Below are 12,921 nucleotides of genomic sequence, written 5' to 3' on the forward strand. Positions count from 1 at the left end.
TTTGTTGTTTATTTGTTTGTTTGTTTTTTTGTGGTGTCCTGTTTGGTGGCTTTGTCATATGTCCCTGCAGTTCAGCTGCTGTCCAACTCACCTTTAGGAGATGACATGTTGCCTTTTATGCTCAGTTGACAAAGCTGGAGGGACATAATACAGACAGTTAACAGTGAGATCACCAGCTGCCATCTGCTTGATCCATCTATGTCTGCAGTTTTTAAATAATCTGACCAACATCATGTTGTTATATACAAGTATTCACCATTAGGCCTGGTATTTGAACACCATTATTATGAGCTCAAAGTCTGCTGCATTTTTTGGTTTATTTGACAGTCTAATTTAATAAAGTTGGATATTTGTAGAGGCTCATTTTAATCAGCTTATTCAGTTTAAATGAGAGGCAGCTGAAAGGATCAGAAACTCTATATGTCCTGACAAATTGCTTCTCCAGGTTGCCTTTTGCAGTCTTAATGGTAAAGTGATTGCCTTGATCTCCACTGAGAACTTTAAGAGGCTAATGGCAGTATTGATCCTCTTTCCCCCACTACATCCTTCATGCACACACACACACACACACACAGACAAGCTCTCCATTTGATCTAAATCTCTTCACCTATAATCATTAATTTACACAAATTAACAGACTAAAAATTTCCCTTGCTGTGTCCATTCCGTTAAAGTATGCCACTGTGAAATGTGGACTTCAGTGCTTTAATTCGTTATGTGACTGGGCGTTTTCACCACGCTACTGAGCACAAGGGCATACCAGACAGTTATTCATTAATATATTACAGCTCCAATATTCATTAACCTTGAACCCTGCGCAGTCTGATAGAGGATATAGATGGAGGAAGAAAGAGTAGCTGTGGTGATACCTGCCTAGTAATGTAGAATTGATACCCAAATGATTTTGGCAAATAATCACCCCTCAAGTGCAGGTGGTGCTTCACTGCAATTAGATTATTGTAGTGGGGAGCAATGAAAAAGAACATTACCACGTGAGTGCTGTCCGTCCCCTAAATTAGCTTTTTTACAGCGTGTGTTATTTGCACCATGTTTGTTGGTGCAAAAAGCAGGGGGACTTTTTCTATTTACATATCTAGAATGCATATAATTACTTCTCAATCTCTTTAAACATAAAACCACACTTTTTTATATATATATAAATTAAGACAATTCATAACAAATTAAAACAAAGAATTTCAGCATAGCACTGTAATTATGAGAAACTTTGTCCTATTCTACTGCAACAGGTCTGCCAGTTTCGATCCAGCTGATTTTATGGCCTGTGCATTTTCTGTAAACAATTGCTAGTAAAAATCTGGTTTGTACTCACCGGACCTGCTGAAGACTGTCTTACCACTATGCTGGAGTGTGTGTGTCTGTCTGTGCGTGTGGGGCCATCTACGTCAGGGGCAGGTGCAGACCAATCTCCAACCCCACAGATCCACCGTCTGCCACACACACGCAAACACACAGACACTGACACACAAATCACCGCTCCACACCCACAACTACTCTGTTACACATTTACTATTAAATTATATACTCTGATGGCTGTGAAGAGAAGCTGCCAACCTTTGGAATCATAGCAGAAAGATCTGGTGTGAAATTCCCTTCCTAGTGTTGTTTAACAGTCCAATGAGCAGCTTTTAACCTTGAGTGACATTGATAAACTAAATAGAAGGGCTTATGTAGGGCTGCTTTAGAAATCTGATGCACTAGACTAAGAAAACTGAAAAAATGCACACTGTACATTTAAATTTGGTTTTCATATAAATGAAGACAGGGAAACTATTTTGTGTGTTTGGACATCTTTCCATTTATTTATGCCAAAAACACACCAATTTGCTTCACAACAAGGTTTCATGCATTGTATGAACATATTTTTTACACAAAAAGCATATGACGTAAAAACAAGTAGACTCAGAAGTAAGATTGGTAAAGCTTTAACTGACAGGAACTTCACAACAGGGATTGTTCATTTGTTTTCTTGCTAGTTTGGTTTTCATTAGGCTATTAATGTAGTCATACAAATAATACAAATTTTAAATTTAAACCTCAGCACCAAAATAGTCTCTGTGTTTCAGAAATGTTCTACATGTGAACAGTTTCACAATAGAAACTCGGGAAGGAATTGAAGAGTAACAAACACAAACCAAAATCTAAGGAGGACCTGGCTTCACAGATTTGTGCCACTAGTGTGTGTGTGGGGAAATGAATAATAGTCTTCTGGAGACTAGTTAATCCTGGCGGAGCCAATGACGGAGCAGTGGAGTGGATGTGTTAGGAGGACGGCAGTGAGACAGCTGATGCAGGACCTCCCTCAACTACAAACATGAACACACTGCAGTGGAGGAGCTCATGCAGGTACCTGCAAACCATTAATGTGCTCAGAGAGCTCTGGCAGTTGAGATTGTCTAATATAAGGCTTATCACATTTACATGTAGAGATACACATGTACTCATGATGCACATACAATCATGCTTATACAGAATATGTATGTGTGTATATCGTGTACACAAACACACTCAACCATCCAAGCATAGACCTAAATGAACAATATTCAAACGTATACCTTAACTTATCCCTGTATACATGGATATATGTTATATTCCAGATGAGGCAAACATGAAAAAATGTTCATAAACAACAAATTGACAAATCCTAAAACTATAAGGCAAGTACAAAACAAAAAACATCAAACCACACAACATTTAAAATTTCCAGTGGCTTAAGCAACAATCGTGTCGAAGTTGCTACAAAGATAGGACAAGCTGTGAGAATATTGCACTGAGACTGTCACAGAAAGGCACAGAGACAGACAGGAAAACTGAGAGACTGGAGGAATCACAACAGAGCAGGCTATTGGTTTGTCTTCAGGTTTATATACATACTATACCTCTAAACGTAATCCTCCCCTCCTCCCCTGTCATATAACCAGTTATAATAACCATTTACTTCTTCATTGTTATAGTGGCTCCATATGAAATGTGATCATCACTTCAGAAGGCAGTCCAGTGTGATGGAGTTGCCTCAGTTCTCTACTGGAGTCTCTTTGGCAGCCAGCGCAGCTGAAAGAGGTCAAGGACACGGGGTTAAATAAATAATAGTTATTTCAACACTTAATGCATTTGAATATTCATCATAAATAATGTACTAAATACTTCTTAGTTGTATAAAGTCCTTTCATTTCATGTCCCTTTTAAAACTATACAAATTTTAAATGTGCGTCCTTTTTGTTTTCACTGTATTGAAGTCTTATGTGTATCTTACCTTTAACTTCTTTGTTAATCAAAGTTGTTTTCAAAATGTAATATAGCAGTGTCTACATATGCCAGGTGAACTTCTCCAGTACTGCCTTCCCAACAAAATCAATGAAACTCATAGTGCAAAGAAGCTTAATAGAGTTTGGTGACACCCAACATCCTACCAGCTTTATGTGACTGCAGCTGCATTCAGGAGCTGTTTGAAAACTCTCTTTGTTGACAAGGATATCAACACATCCTCAAAATGATTTGAAAGCCCTGTATGAGTGAGTGCTGAGGCTCAGTGAATTCTGTTTTAGAGTCAATAACATTGCAAACCAATTCAAAGGCCTTTCATTTAATGATGAATTTGATCAGATTGGTAATATTGAACCCTTCAGACATTAGACATGACGCAAGACCAGTGCATGGCATAAATTACTGGTTACTGGTGACGTTCACATGTTCAATAGGTTTCCATAAAAAAGGGTTTGGCATGGGCTACACAGTCAGAAAACTCAACCCAGAGATGAAACATAATTTTCATCTTCTGCTGTGAAATGTACAGGCGAGTAAAGACTGTTTAATTTCAAATGCTTGACACTGCCATAACTGCCATGGTGACCTAATTTTAACAATAATCTAGAGACGGCCAAATATTATTGTGTGAAAAATTTGTTGTATGCCATGAAGTGAAACTGTCAGGTGGTGAGCCAGAGATGACAGGGCTGACAGTTAAAATGTTAAAATGTTCATCTTACCCTTGGAGACAATCAGGTTCCCCTCCTGTGCTTCCTCATCACCTGGGGCCCTGAGAAGAACGTCCAGCTGTTGTCATGGTAACCAAATTATATAGCATGATAAATACAGCCTAACAAAACCAAGTGTTCAATCAGAGAGGAACCCTGACATACCTGGGCTTTTGGTTGACATTGCAGCGACATCGCCGACCTGCAAACATAACCAATCGTTCTCTGTGTTAGCCTAAGGTTAAATAAGATGTGTTCCCTTTGTTATCACTGCTCAAAGTTTAGTGATACACTATGATTAAAAAATTATTTGCATAAATATACAGTGTAGAAAGAAGATAATGCAAAAATGCAGTGTGGGAATGCAACAAGAATTCATTAATGAAATGGTACACACACACACACACACAGTTAACTTACTGAGGATAAGAAGAATGCCCAGTAGGAACAGAACCACTGCTAATGTCAATCCTCCAATCCTGAGACTCTCATAGTCTGCACGAGTCAGAGGAGAAAGAAATGTAAACAATAAGGTGACTAAAAGGGCAGCACAGTGACCTAGAGGTTAGCGCTGTTGCCTCACAACGAGAAGGTCACGGTTCCCATTCCCAAGTCTGGGGCCTTTCTGTGTGGAGTTTGCATGTTCTCCCAATGTGAGCTGGGATCAGCTCCTGCTCCATAAGCAGTAGAGGATGGATGAATGAATGAATGGCAACTAAAAATATCTTTGTGTGAGAGAGTCAGTTTTTACAGCGGTGTGTGCAGAAACTAACGACTTTCCTAAACTTACCATAAACAAATGGGTTTTCAGCTTTTTCATTGTCATCTGCAAAACATAAGAGCATATTTAGAACAAAGGACTTGTCATTTCAGATCAAATCTAATGTATTTATATAGCACTAAATCACAACAAAATGGCATCAAGGCACTGTACACATAGAGCACGTCTAAACCAAACTCTTTATGTGTTTTCCATCGGTATTGGCTTAAAATTCCTAGTTCCTCTTCAAACAACTACTAACTAGGGTCTATATGCTGGTGCCAACTTTTAATTGGCCTGTGTGCCTTGAATAATGGCCTTGAAGTGTTATGGATGACTTATCTTCACTGTGGTCTAAAAATATTTACTGCACATCCCTTACATTTTTACCTACGTTTTGCCTTGGCCAGGTTTGATGTTAGTATAAATGTATTGTGAAAAAATGTTGATGCTGGTCATAATCAGCGGTTTTCCAGAATTATCCAAATTTGGCATTCTTACATTAGCTTGTTAGCTCTGCGCATTAGAATTATTTATAGATCTCCAACCACTCATATTTCTTTAGTCTTGATTTCACTCTATAAAACTCTCTTTCAAACCAACGACAGTTGGGTCCGATCATTCTTGGACTTAATCCATGTATCTGCCACTGTTCACTGCAGAGGAGTAATCCATAAGGATCTGGTGTGATCTGAAAACCAATAAGCCCATCTGTGTGGCTGCTGGTACAGAGATGTTAGAGATTACATCAAGGGCCCTCACCCTGCGTGCTGGGGTCCGTTACAGCTGAGAGGCAACCAAGAGCAGAAGTGGTTTGAGCCAGAGGGAGAAAGGAGAAAGGAAAGAGGGGAAACAGGAAATTAGCTAAGAAACCATGAGAGAAAATATAAAAGAAAGTCCAACAGTGTGTCTATTTGTATATCAAAGATTCCTCTTTATATTTAACCTAGCAAAAACTCCAAAGTCATAAAAAGAAAACTCATAGCACAGCAACACATCATCTATTTGTACTGTGTAACTGTGTGAGCATGTGTTTATGTCATACATTTAATTATACAGCACACACACAAACACCACACTCGGTGACACAAGCAGTGTCTGAAAGCCAAACACTGTCTGGAAGTCATAATTGGTGTTTTACTCCCCGTCTCACCCCAGTGGAGCCTTTTGATGGAATATCACACTGCCTCCCCATGGACAATTGGTGCACATGCATGTGTGCATGCATGTGTGTGTGTGTGTGTGTGTGTGTGTGTGTGTGTGTTTTTGGTGAGTAGGGGTGCACTTACCAGCCACACACACCAGGAGTGAAGAGAAGAAGAGTAAAATAGTTTCCATGGCAACTGTTGACACAGAGTAAGAAACAGGGAGGGTGAGAGAGAAGGAACAAATGTGAGTGTTTTATAAGCTGCGTTACTTATTCACTCATGCATCCTGACAATTTGGGGCATACACAATAACCGTTTAGAGACACACAACACACACTGAACAGACTACGTAGACATAAAGTGAGTGGTTTGTCAGGAGAGAATCCCATCACACAGCACTGGCTATATCCAAACCCCCTGGAGTTTGTGCAAAAGGCCTGTGGTGAGCTTTTATCTTGCGTAACAATCCATGTTCAGAGACTGCATACATGTTCTCCTTTCCTGGCAGAGATTACTCCAGTCTCCCTGTGGACATCACACAACCTTGGCCTATTTTCACAGAGGATAGGCTATTCAATTTGCACAGCCAACTGTGCCTCCTACAAAATGTCTGTATTCCCAACTCAGTCAGTCGTTCCCCACTTTGCTTTGAAATCAACTATCCAAGTTTCTGCCAAACTTTTGTATTGGTATTGCACATTTTTGCTTTTAAACTGAATCCTAAATTACTTCATTGGCCCTGACATTTTTTGTCTTGGTGGCATGTGGATATTCAGTGGTTTGCAATGAAATTTTTGTTTTTGGTGACCTGAACTATTTCTTCACAATCAGCAACAAGTCAAATTTTACTTGATTTAAGTTTTGCAATGAATTCCTTTATTATTATTTTTTTTACCAAGTCATGTCTAAACAAAGGACTCACAGTTTAGTTAGAACAATAAAAGGTCAAGGTCAAGTCCTCACATTTGTAGATCTACCACAGTGACAGGTTTGAAAGGTCAGATCTCCAGCTTTTTCTTTCTGACATCTAAATAAAGAGACCAGAGTGCTCACCATACAGACCTGGTGACAACACCACGGCATAAATCAATATTTACAAATGGTTTAATTCCACATTTCACAATATATTAGACATCAGCCTTCAGGAACCATAAAAACAAGCAAGCGGGGTGTATTAAGAGCGATGTTTGAAGCAAGTCAAAGCTACACAATGAAATAAAAGAAAGTGACCAATGTGTTTTACAACACACACTCTTTACAGAAAGTCATGAAAGGTCCAAACATTTTACCCAAGTGACACCTAATATGCCACGTTTGAGAGCCATCTGACTGCTCGCCTGTCCGCTTCCATTCCTTTGGCCATTCCCAACTATCACAGTGACTGGATGTCTGACTCCCTGCTTCCATTAACGTCCATCACCCCTTCAGCTGCACCAGCAGTACAGGAAATAATGCACTTCAATGAACAGATTCAGTTACAGTCATTAGCAAATCATATCCACAATGGCATTCCTACCCAACTGCTGTTCCTAGGTTGGCGGTCAATATATTTCATTTGGTAGTCCTCATAAAGAGCTGAGCAACACATTCATGATTTATAGTATATAGTATATATATAATAGGACACAAGATGAGCATCACAGATAAAAAGCCCACGGCACCCTTTAAACTCATGAGGTCCACCCTTGAGAGGAGAATTGACCTATTTTAGGTTGAACAGGTGGGATAAGTGGGACATTTTTTGTTTTTCAAAATGTAGCTCAGTCACCAGGGAGTCATGATCTGTTTAGGTTTGCAGTTCTCTTCTTCAGTACTCAGATGTATTTACTGAAATATGAAATGTTATAATATAAATACTACAGATGAAAGTGTGCAGTGTAGGTTTTAGAGTGGCACATACATCGATGCGGTTACGAATGATGACATATGACAATAGACAACAGTCTTTTGAGGCACATCTGTTACGTCTGTCCATTTGGAAGGAGACATCTTTATTTTCACATCGGAGGAGATAACTGATGATTGTCCCCAATCTGCACATCACTAACATTCAGTTCAGTAAAAGTAATGAACGCTGATCAAGCTCAAACAGCTGGCAGGGAAATCATTCACGAGAGGCAGGTGTGTCCTTTATAATCTACAGCTCTGTCTCTCTTCTATATGTGGTATCTCCCTGCTGCTACTTATTCTGGAGTCAAAACACGCAAACACACAATAATTTGTCTTTTACTGAGATTTTAGAGCAGTTACAGCTCTATTCAGTTACTAAAATGCTGTTTCACTGGATGAACTTATAACGTGTTTATTTATTTTATTTATTTTAATTCACAATAATTTGGACTTCATAAGGTTTAATCAGTTTATTGCAAATCTGGCTCATGCTTCTGACTTCTGACTGTGCAATGGAATTTTAGAAAATTCTCTTGGCTATATGAAAGCGTGGGGCAGCGCTGCAGCATGGTGGTTGTCAGTTAGGTTAGGTTGCGGGTTTGGTTCCCGGCCCGGAGCCTTTCTGTGTGGAGTTTGCATGTTCACCTCGTGCCTGTGTGGCTTTCCTCCCACTGTCCAAAGACATCACGTTTAGGTAAAATGGTGACTCTAAATTGTCCATAGGTGTGAGTGTGAGTGGTTGTTGGTCTCGTCTGTCTCTCTCTCTGTTTCTGTGTGTTGGCCCTGTGATCGTCTGGTGACCTTCCCAGGATGACCCCGCCCTCCCCCAGTGTGAGCTGGGATTGGCTCCAGCACCCCTCGTGACCCGGAAACGGAAAAGTGATTGAAGATGAATGAATGTGAAATATTATCCATATCTGAAACCTTATCTCACAGTCTACTGGGACAGTTTTCTTCCTCCCCCCCAGCTGGTGTGAAAACTTCTATATATCTGAGATGATGTGGGATGAATGGAGAAAGGTGACAGGAAAGAAGAAAACTCGAAAGATGGGGGCAGCTTCTATAAGTCTTTTCTATCAACATCCTCCATGAGAAACAAGTGCCCAAACACAAAAAAAAAAAAAACTTTACCAAACAGTTACCTATAAGAAATTTTACTCTGCCTGACCCGGCAGAGTAAATAGGGTCCATGAGGAAGCGACGAATAGAGAGGCAGGCTGTGGAAGAGAGATGGAGCTGCCGGTGGCTGATGGGTAGAGAGGTATTATGGCATGTCTCACTAGGAGACTTGTTAAAAGCATAGATATGACAGGAAATGTTCAGGGTGAAATGGCCTATAACCAGGGATGGACAGTAACAAAGTAAATTTACCTGAGTACAGTGTTTTAATGGTTACAGTCCATTACTCATGACCAATTAACCTAGCCTTGTTCTGCCCTCACCAGAAATCAAACCACCTCTCTCTGTTCTGGTCCTGTGTACCATCGGTATACTTTTCCTTGCTACAGCCCAGTCACTCTTCACCAATTGACCATCTGCCCCTACTGGGAACTGAACCTACAAGCTCCTTATTGCAGGGCGGCAGCGCGAACCACCATGCTGCTCAAGTTTAAACTTCAGAAAAAAATCAGTAGATCAGCATCCTCCATCTGTATTTTTGATTTACATCCGAGTTCAAATACAGGCACAATATTTTATTATTTATTTACTTTTTTATTATAAATAATAGCCAAGCTAAAGTGAAAAAGACTGTTTTTATAGCTAGCTACACTAGCATAAGCTCAGCTAGCTAAAATGCGGAGCCGCGACTCTAACTCACTAATTCTCGCCTCCATTTCTGCCGTCATCCTGAATATATGACAAGAAGTACGATCATTAAAATGAGGCAGAGGAAGAACTCGACATGGAGCACACAGGACAGTCTGTTAATCAAGGTTAACCAGACCCCCCGGAGTCTGTGTTTATTGTGTCCATATAGAATATGTTTTGTTCAGAAGAGAGACTGGACCAGAGGTCTCTAAAGCCGGTCCTGGATGTTTCCTGATTCAGATGAGTGACTCCCGATCAGACTTCAGCAGAGCTTGATGATGAGCTGATCATTTGAATCAGGTGTGTTGGAGCAGGACAGTGTCCCTCCAGGACCGGAGTTGGAGACCTCTGGACTGGACCAAACCCCTCCAGAGACAGAGACTGGACCGGATCCCTCCACAGACCGGTTCTTTAGGGCCTCTTTAACTGAAGGTATTTTTGAGCTATACACATCTGTAGCAGAATCACATCAGTGTATAATGACAGTAAAGCTACTTTCCTTTCCTGTATTTCCTTAGGCATTTATTTTATACTTTTACTGAGGTATTTTTTAAGCAAATACTTTTGTACTTTTACTTAAGTAATATTTTGACTTAGCTACTTTTACTTGTGTTGGAGTAATATTTGACAAGGAGTATCTGCACTTTTACTCAAGTAGTGAAGTTGTGTACTCTGTCCACCTCTGCCCATGACCGCTGATTTTAAAGGGACCAAAGACATTCTGGGGTTAAAGACCATTCACGCCACAACACCTGCCCCTATTTTTTAAAGACAAGGGACGCAGCCTGTTGCAAAACAAATCAAAACTTAAAAAAATTTATTTAATATTGACTGTGGGATGCAGGAGAAGATGACTGACTTAGGAACTGCACGGCTTCCAAACTCAGCCCATATGGCATATGGTGAGCACAGCTTCCTCACACTCCTCCCTTCCCAATGTCTACTAATCAACAAGCAATACTGCCAGTGTAGTTAGTGGCCCCTCTCATCCCGACCACAGCGTTTTCAGTCTCCTGCCTGCTGGGACATAATACCAGAGCCACTGAGCGTGCTGCCCCAGACTGAACGAGAGTGATATCCACAAGCCTGTCGGGATGCTCAATGCACAAAGTCTATAAGGAGGGAAGCTCACTGACCTCTTCCAACACGTCTATATGCCTAGACTCTTTGAACCAATACCTTCAACCCTTACAGAAACAAAGAAGTCACTATTAAAAATATCTCTTCAGCTTTGTTTGTAATATGAACCTTTGTGATGGGTAGTATTTTTAACCGTCACATGCTCATCCTCTGAGAACTCTATAGCGTACTTGGCAGAATGGCACTGCCCAGTGTGATGTATCAATTGTCTATTCAGTGCCAGCCTTTCTCTCCACGGCTAGGACAAACAGCACCTGAGTAGTTTTATCTTCATCTTTCTTCATCCTACCATATCTGCACTATTGTTTGGAAATATCAAGTTCCAGTACCAGGCACTCATTTGTCTTGGAGGAGAGGACACAAGAAGGGCAGACAGGGTGACCATTTCTCTTTGCAGTGCGGGGTTGAAATGTGGTGACACGGAAAGGGCAGGCAGCAAGACAGTGAAAATAGGAGATGGGCAGGGGAGGACAATGCTGTCTAATCAGTGAGAACAGGTGAAGAGCATAGAAATGAGACAATGTGTGAAGGGAGAGGAGAGACGAAGGCCATTCAGTATAAAATTCATTGAACTGTGAGGCAAGATGAAGTTATGGGGAGGCAAAGATTAAGATTAATCAGTGAGTAAAGCAATGATGATGACAAAGAAGGCCTTGATACGGGGCAGAAAGAGCTCAGTGAGACATCAAAAAATAATCTAATCTTTGGCATTACAATGTCCAGCAAATGTAAGAGTCACAATAGATTAGAGTGACACTGTCCACTGAGAAACAAAGACCGACTACATCCAAACAGACTCCCACTCCAAGTTAGCGTGTGTTTTTACATGTGCATGCTTGCATGAGGTGCAGCTTCACTGCAGCTTTGTGTTTATTTAGGATTCCTGCGGTTCCATAAATACAATGTTTTGAATGAGAAGGGGATCTCTGTCATTGTGCCATTTCTGTCTAACCTTTTTTATGCAAGAACAAACTAAACACTAATTCTCAGTTTCAGTAGAAAACATCAGCCCCATATTAAAAATGTTGGGCAGACAAATAAGTCACCACAGGTCTCTGTGGAAAAAAACAAACAAACAAACAAAACAACATTTGCCCCCCTCCCTGCATCAGTCGTTGTAATGTTACATCACCATGACAACAATGTGCGTCGTTCACCAGTGTCCAGTTATCTCTATGGTAACTGTCTCCATCTGAGAGGTCTGTGTTGAAAACAGGACGAGCAGAGTCCAGACCGGATCCGGAGGACTGGGTGTGGTCCGCTTCCACCTCTAAACAACCGCCAGCGAAACGGGACAGTGCCGGTGAATTTAGGCGCGACAAGCGAACAAAGGCCGACCTGAATAACGCGTTCATAACCTCTCCGCCGTGGTGAGAGAGCACGGCCAGGTAGGATATCAGTGACTCTGGCTGTTTGGGCTCATTGCGTATAGATCCACCTATTGAGGCCTCTGATGGGAGATCTGTGCATCCGCCCACATTGTGCGCCCTCAACCTGTGGATTACGAAAGCAACAAACCATTAAAAATAATTCTAATTTAAAAAATAAATAAATAAAAATAAATGTAAAAACAGTTGACACACACACGGCTGTGATATTTCACACCCCACTGGTCGTTGTAAACCTTCTCCAGCGATCGGGAGGAGCAGACACACCCTCATCTTCAGTGAGAAATAACAAGTAGCCCGGCTGCGAACGCTATTCCTGCAGGAACAGCCTCACACCTCATCCGTCTGCATCTGGCGTTAAATCATTTCACCCAGGACGAGTGATTCCGTGAAAATCCCCGACTACACCAATTATTTTGGTCCGAATAAACGTGGGTTTTGTGCTTCATCCCTACTATGATTTCTCAGAAAATAACAGCAGCATCGACACACATCACCCGCGCGCTCTTTATCAACTTACCTTGTTGTTTCTGCGGACCCTTTGGCCACCTAATGAATATCCACTCAGACAATTCAACCAGCTTCTTTCACAAGCTTTTTCATCCAAATATTCTCATCTGTTTTCTTCACACCTGCTTGTCCTGGGAAAAAATACAAGTGATGGATAAGAGTGTGACTCCTGGAGTGACCGTTGATTCAGTCCCCGTGTCTCCCTCTCTCTCTCTCTCTCTCTCTCTCTCTCCCCCTCTCCCTCTTACACACATTACACACATCTCCCTGTGTACCGTTACACC

The 12,921-nt window shown here is 41.1% G+C and overlaps 1 protein-coding gene across 2 annotated transcripts; it reads right to left on the reverse strand.

Moving 5' to 3' along the window:
* Window positions 1-1,833: 1,833 nt before the first annotated feature.
* Window positions 1,834-12,836, reverse strand: fxyd6 (FXYD domain containing ion transport regulator 6). Of its 2 annotated transcripts, none has more exons than XM_029516889.1 (8): window positions 12,648-12,836; window positions 6,042-6,095; window positions 5,515-5,538; window positions 4,783-4,818; window positions 4,413-4,487; window positions 4,158-4,194; window positions 4,005-4,054; window positions 1,834-3,069 (listed from the first exon to the last, which is right to left on the reverse strand). In XM_029516889.1, the coding sequence occupies exons 2-8, from the start codon at window positions 6,088-6,090 to the stop codon at window positions 3,032-3,034; spliced, it is 309 nt and encodes a 102-aa protein (XP_029372749.1). In that variant the 5' UTR covers window positions 6,091-6,095; window positions 12,648-12,836; the 3' UTR covers window positions 1,834-3,031. The 2 variants fall into 2 exon arrangements, with proteins under 2 accessions (XP_029372749.1, XP_029372750.1); XM_029516890.1 differs by having other exon boundaries at window positions 4,005-4,071.
* Window positions 12,837-12,921: the final 85 nt, after the last annotated feature.

This window comes from Echeneis naucrates, chromosome 13, assembly GCF_900963305.1.
Source record: "Echeneis naucrates chromosome 13, fEcheNa1.1, whole genome shotgun sequence".
Classification (NCBI taxonomy): Eukaryota; Metazoa; Chordata; class Actinopteri; order Carangiformes; family Echeneidae; genus Echeneis; species Echeneis naucrates.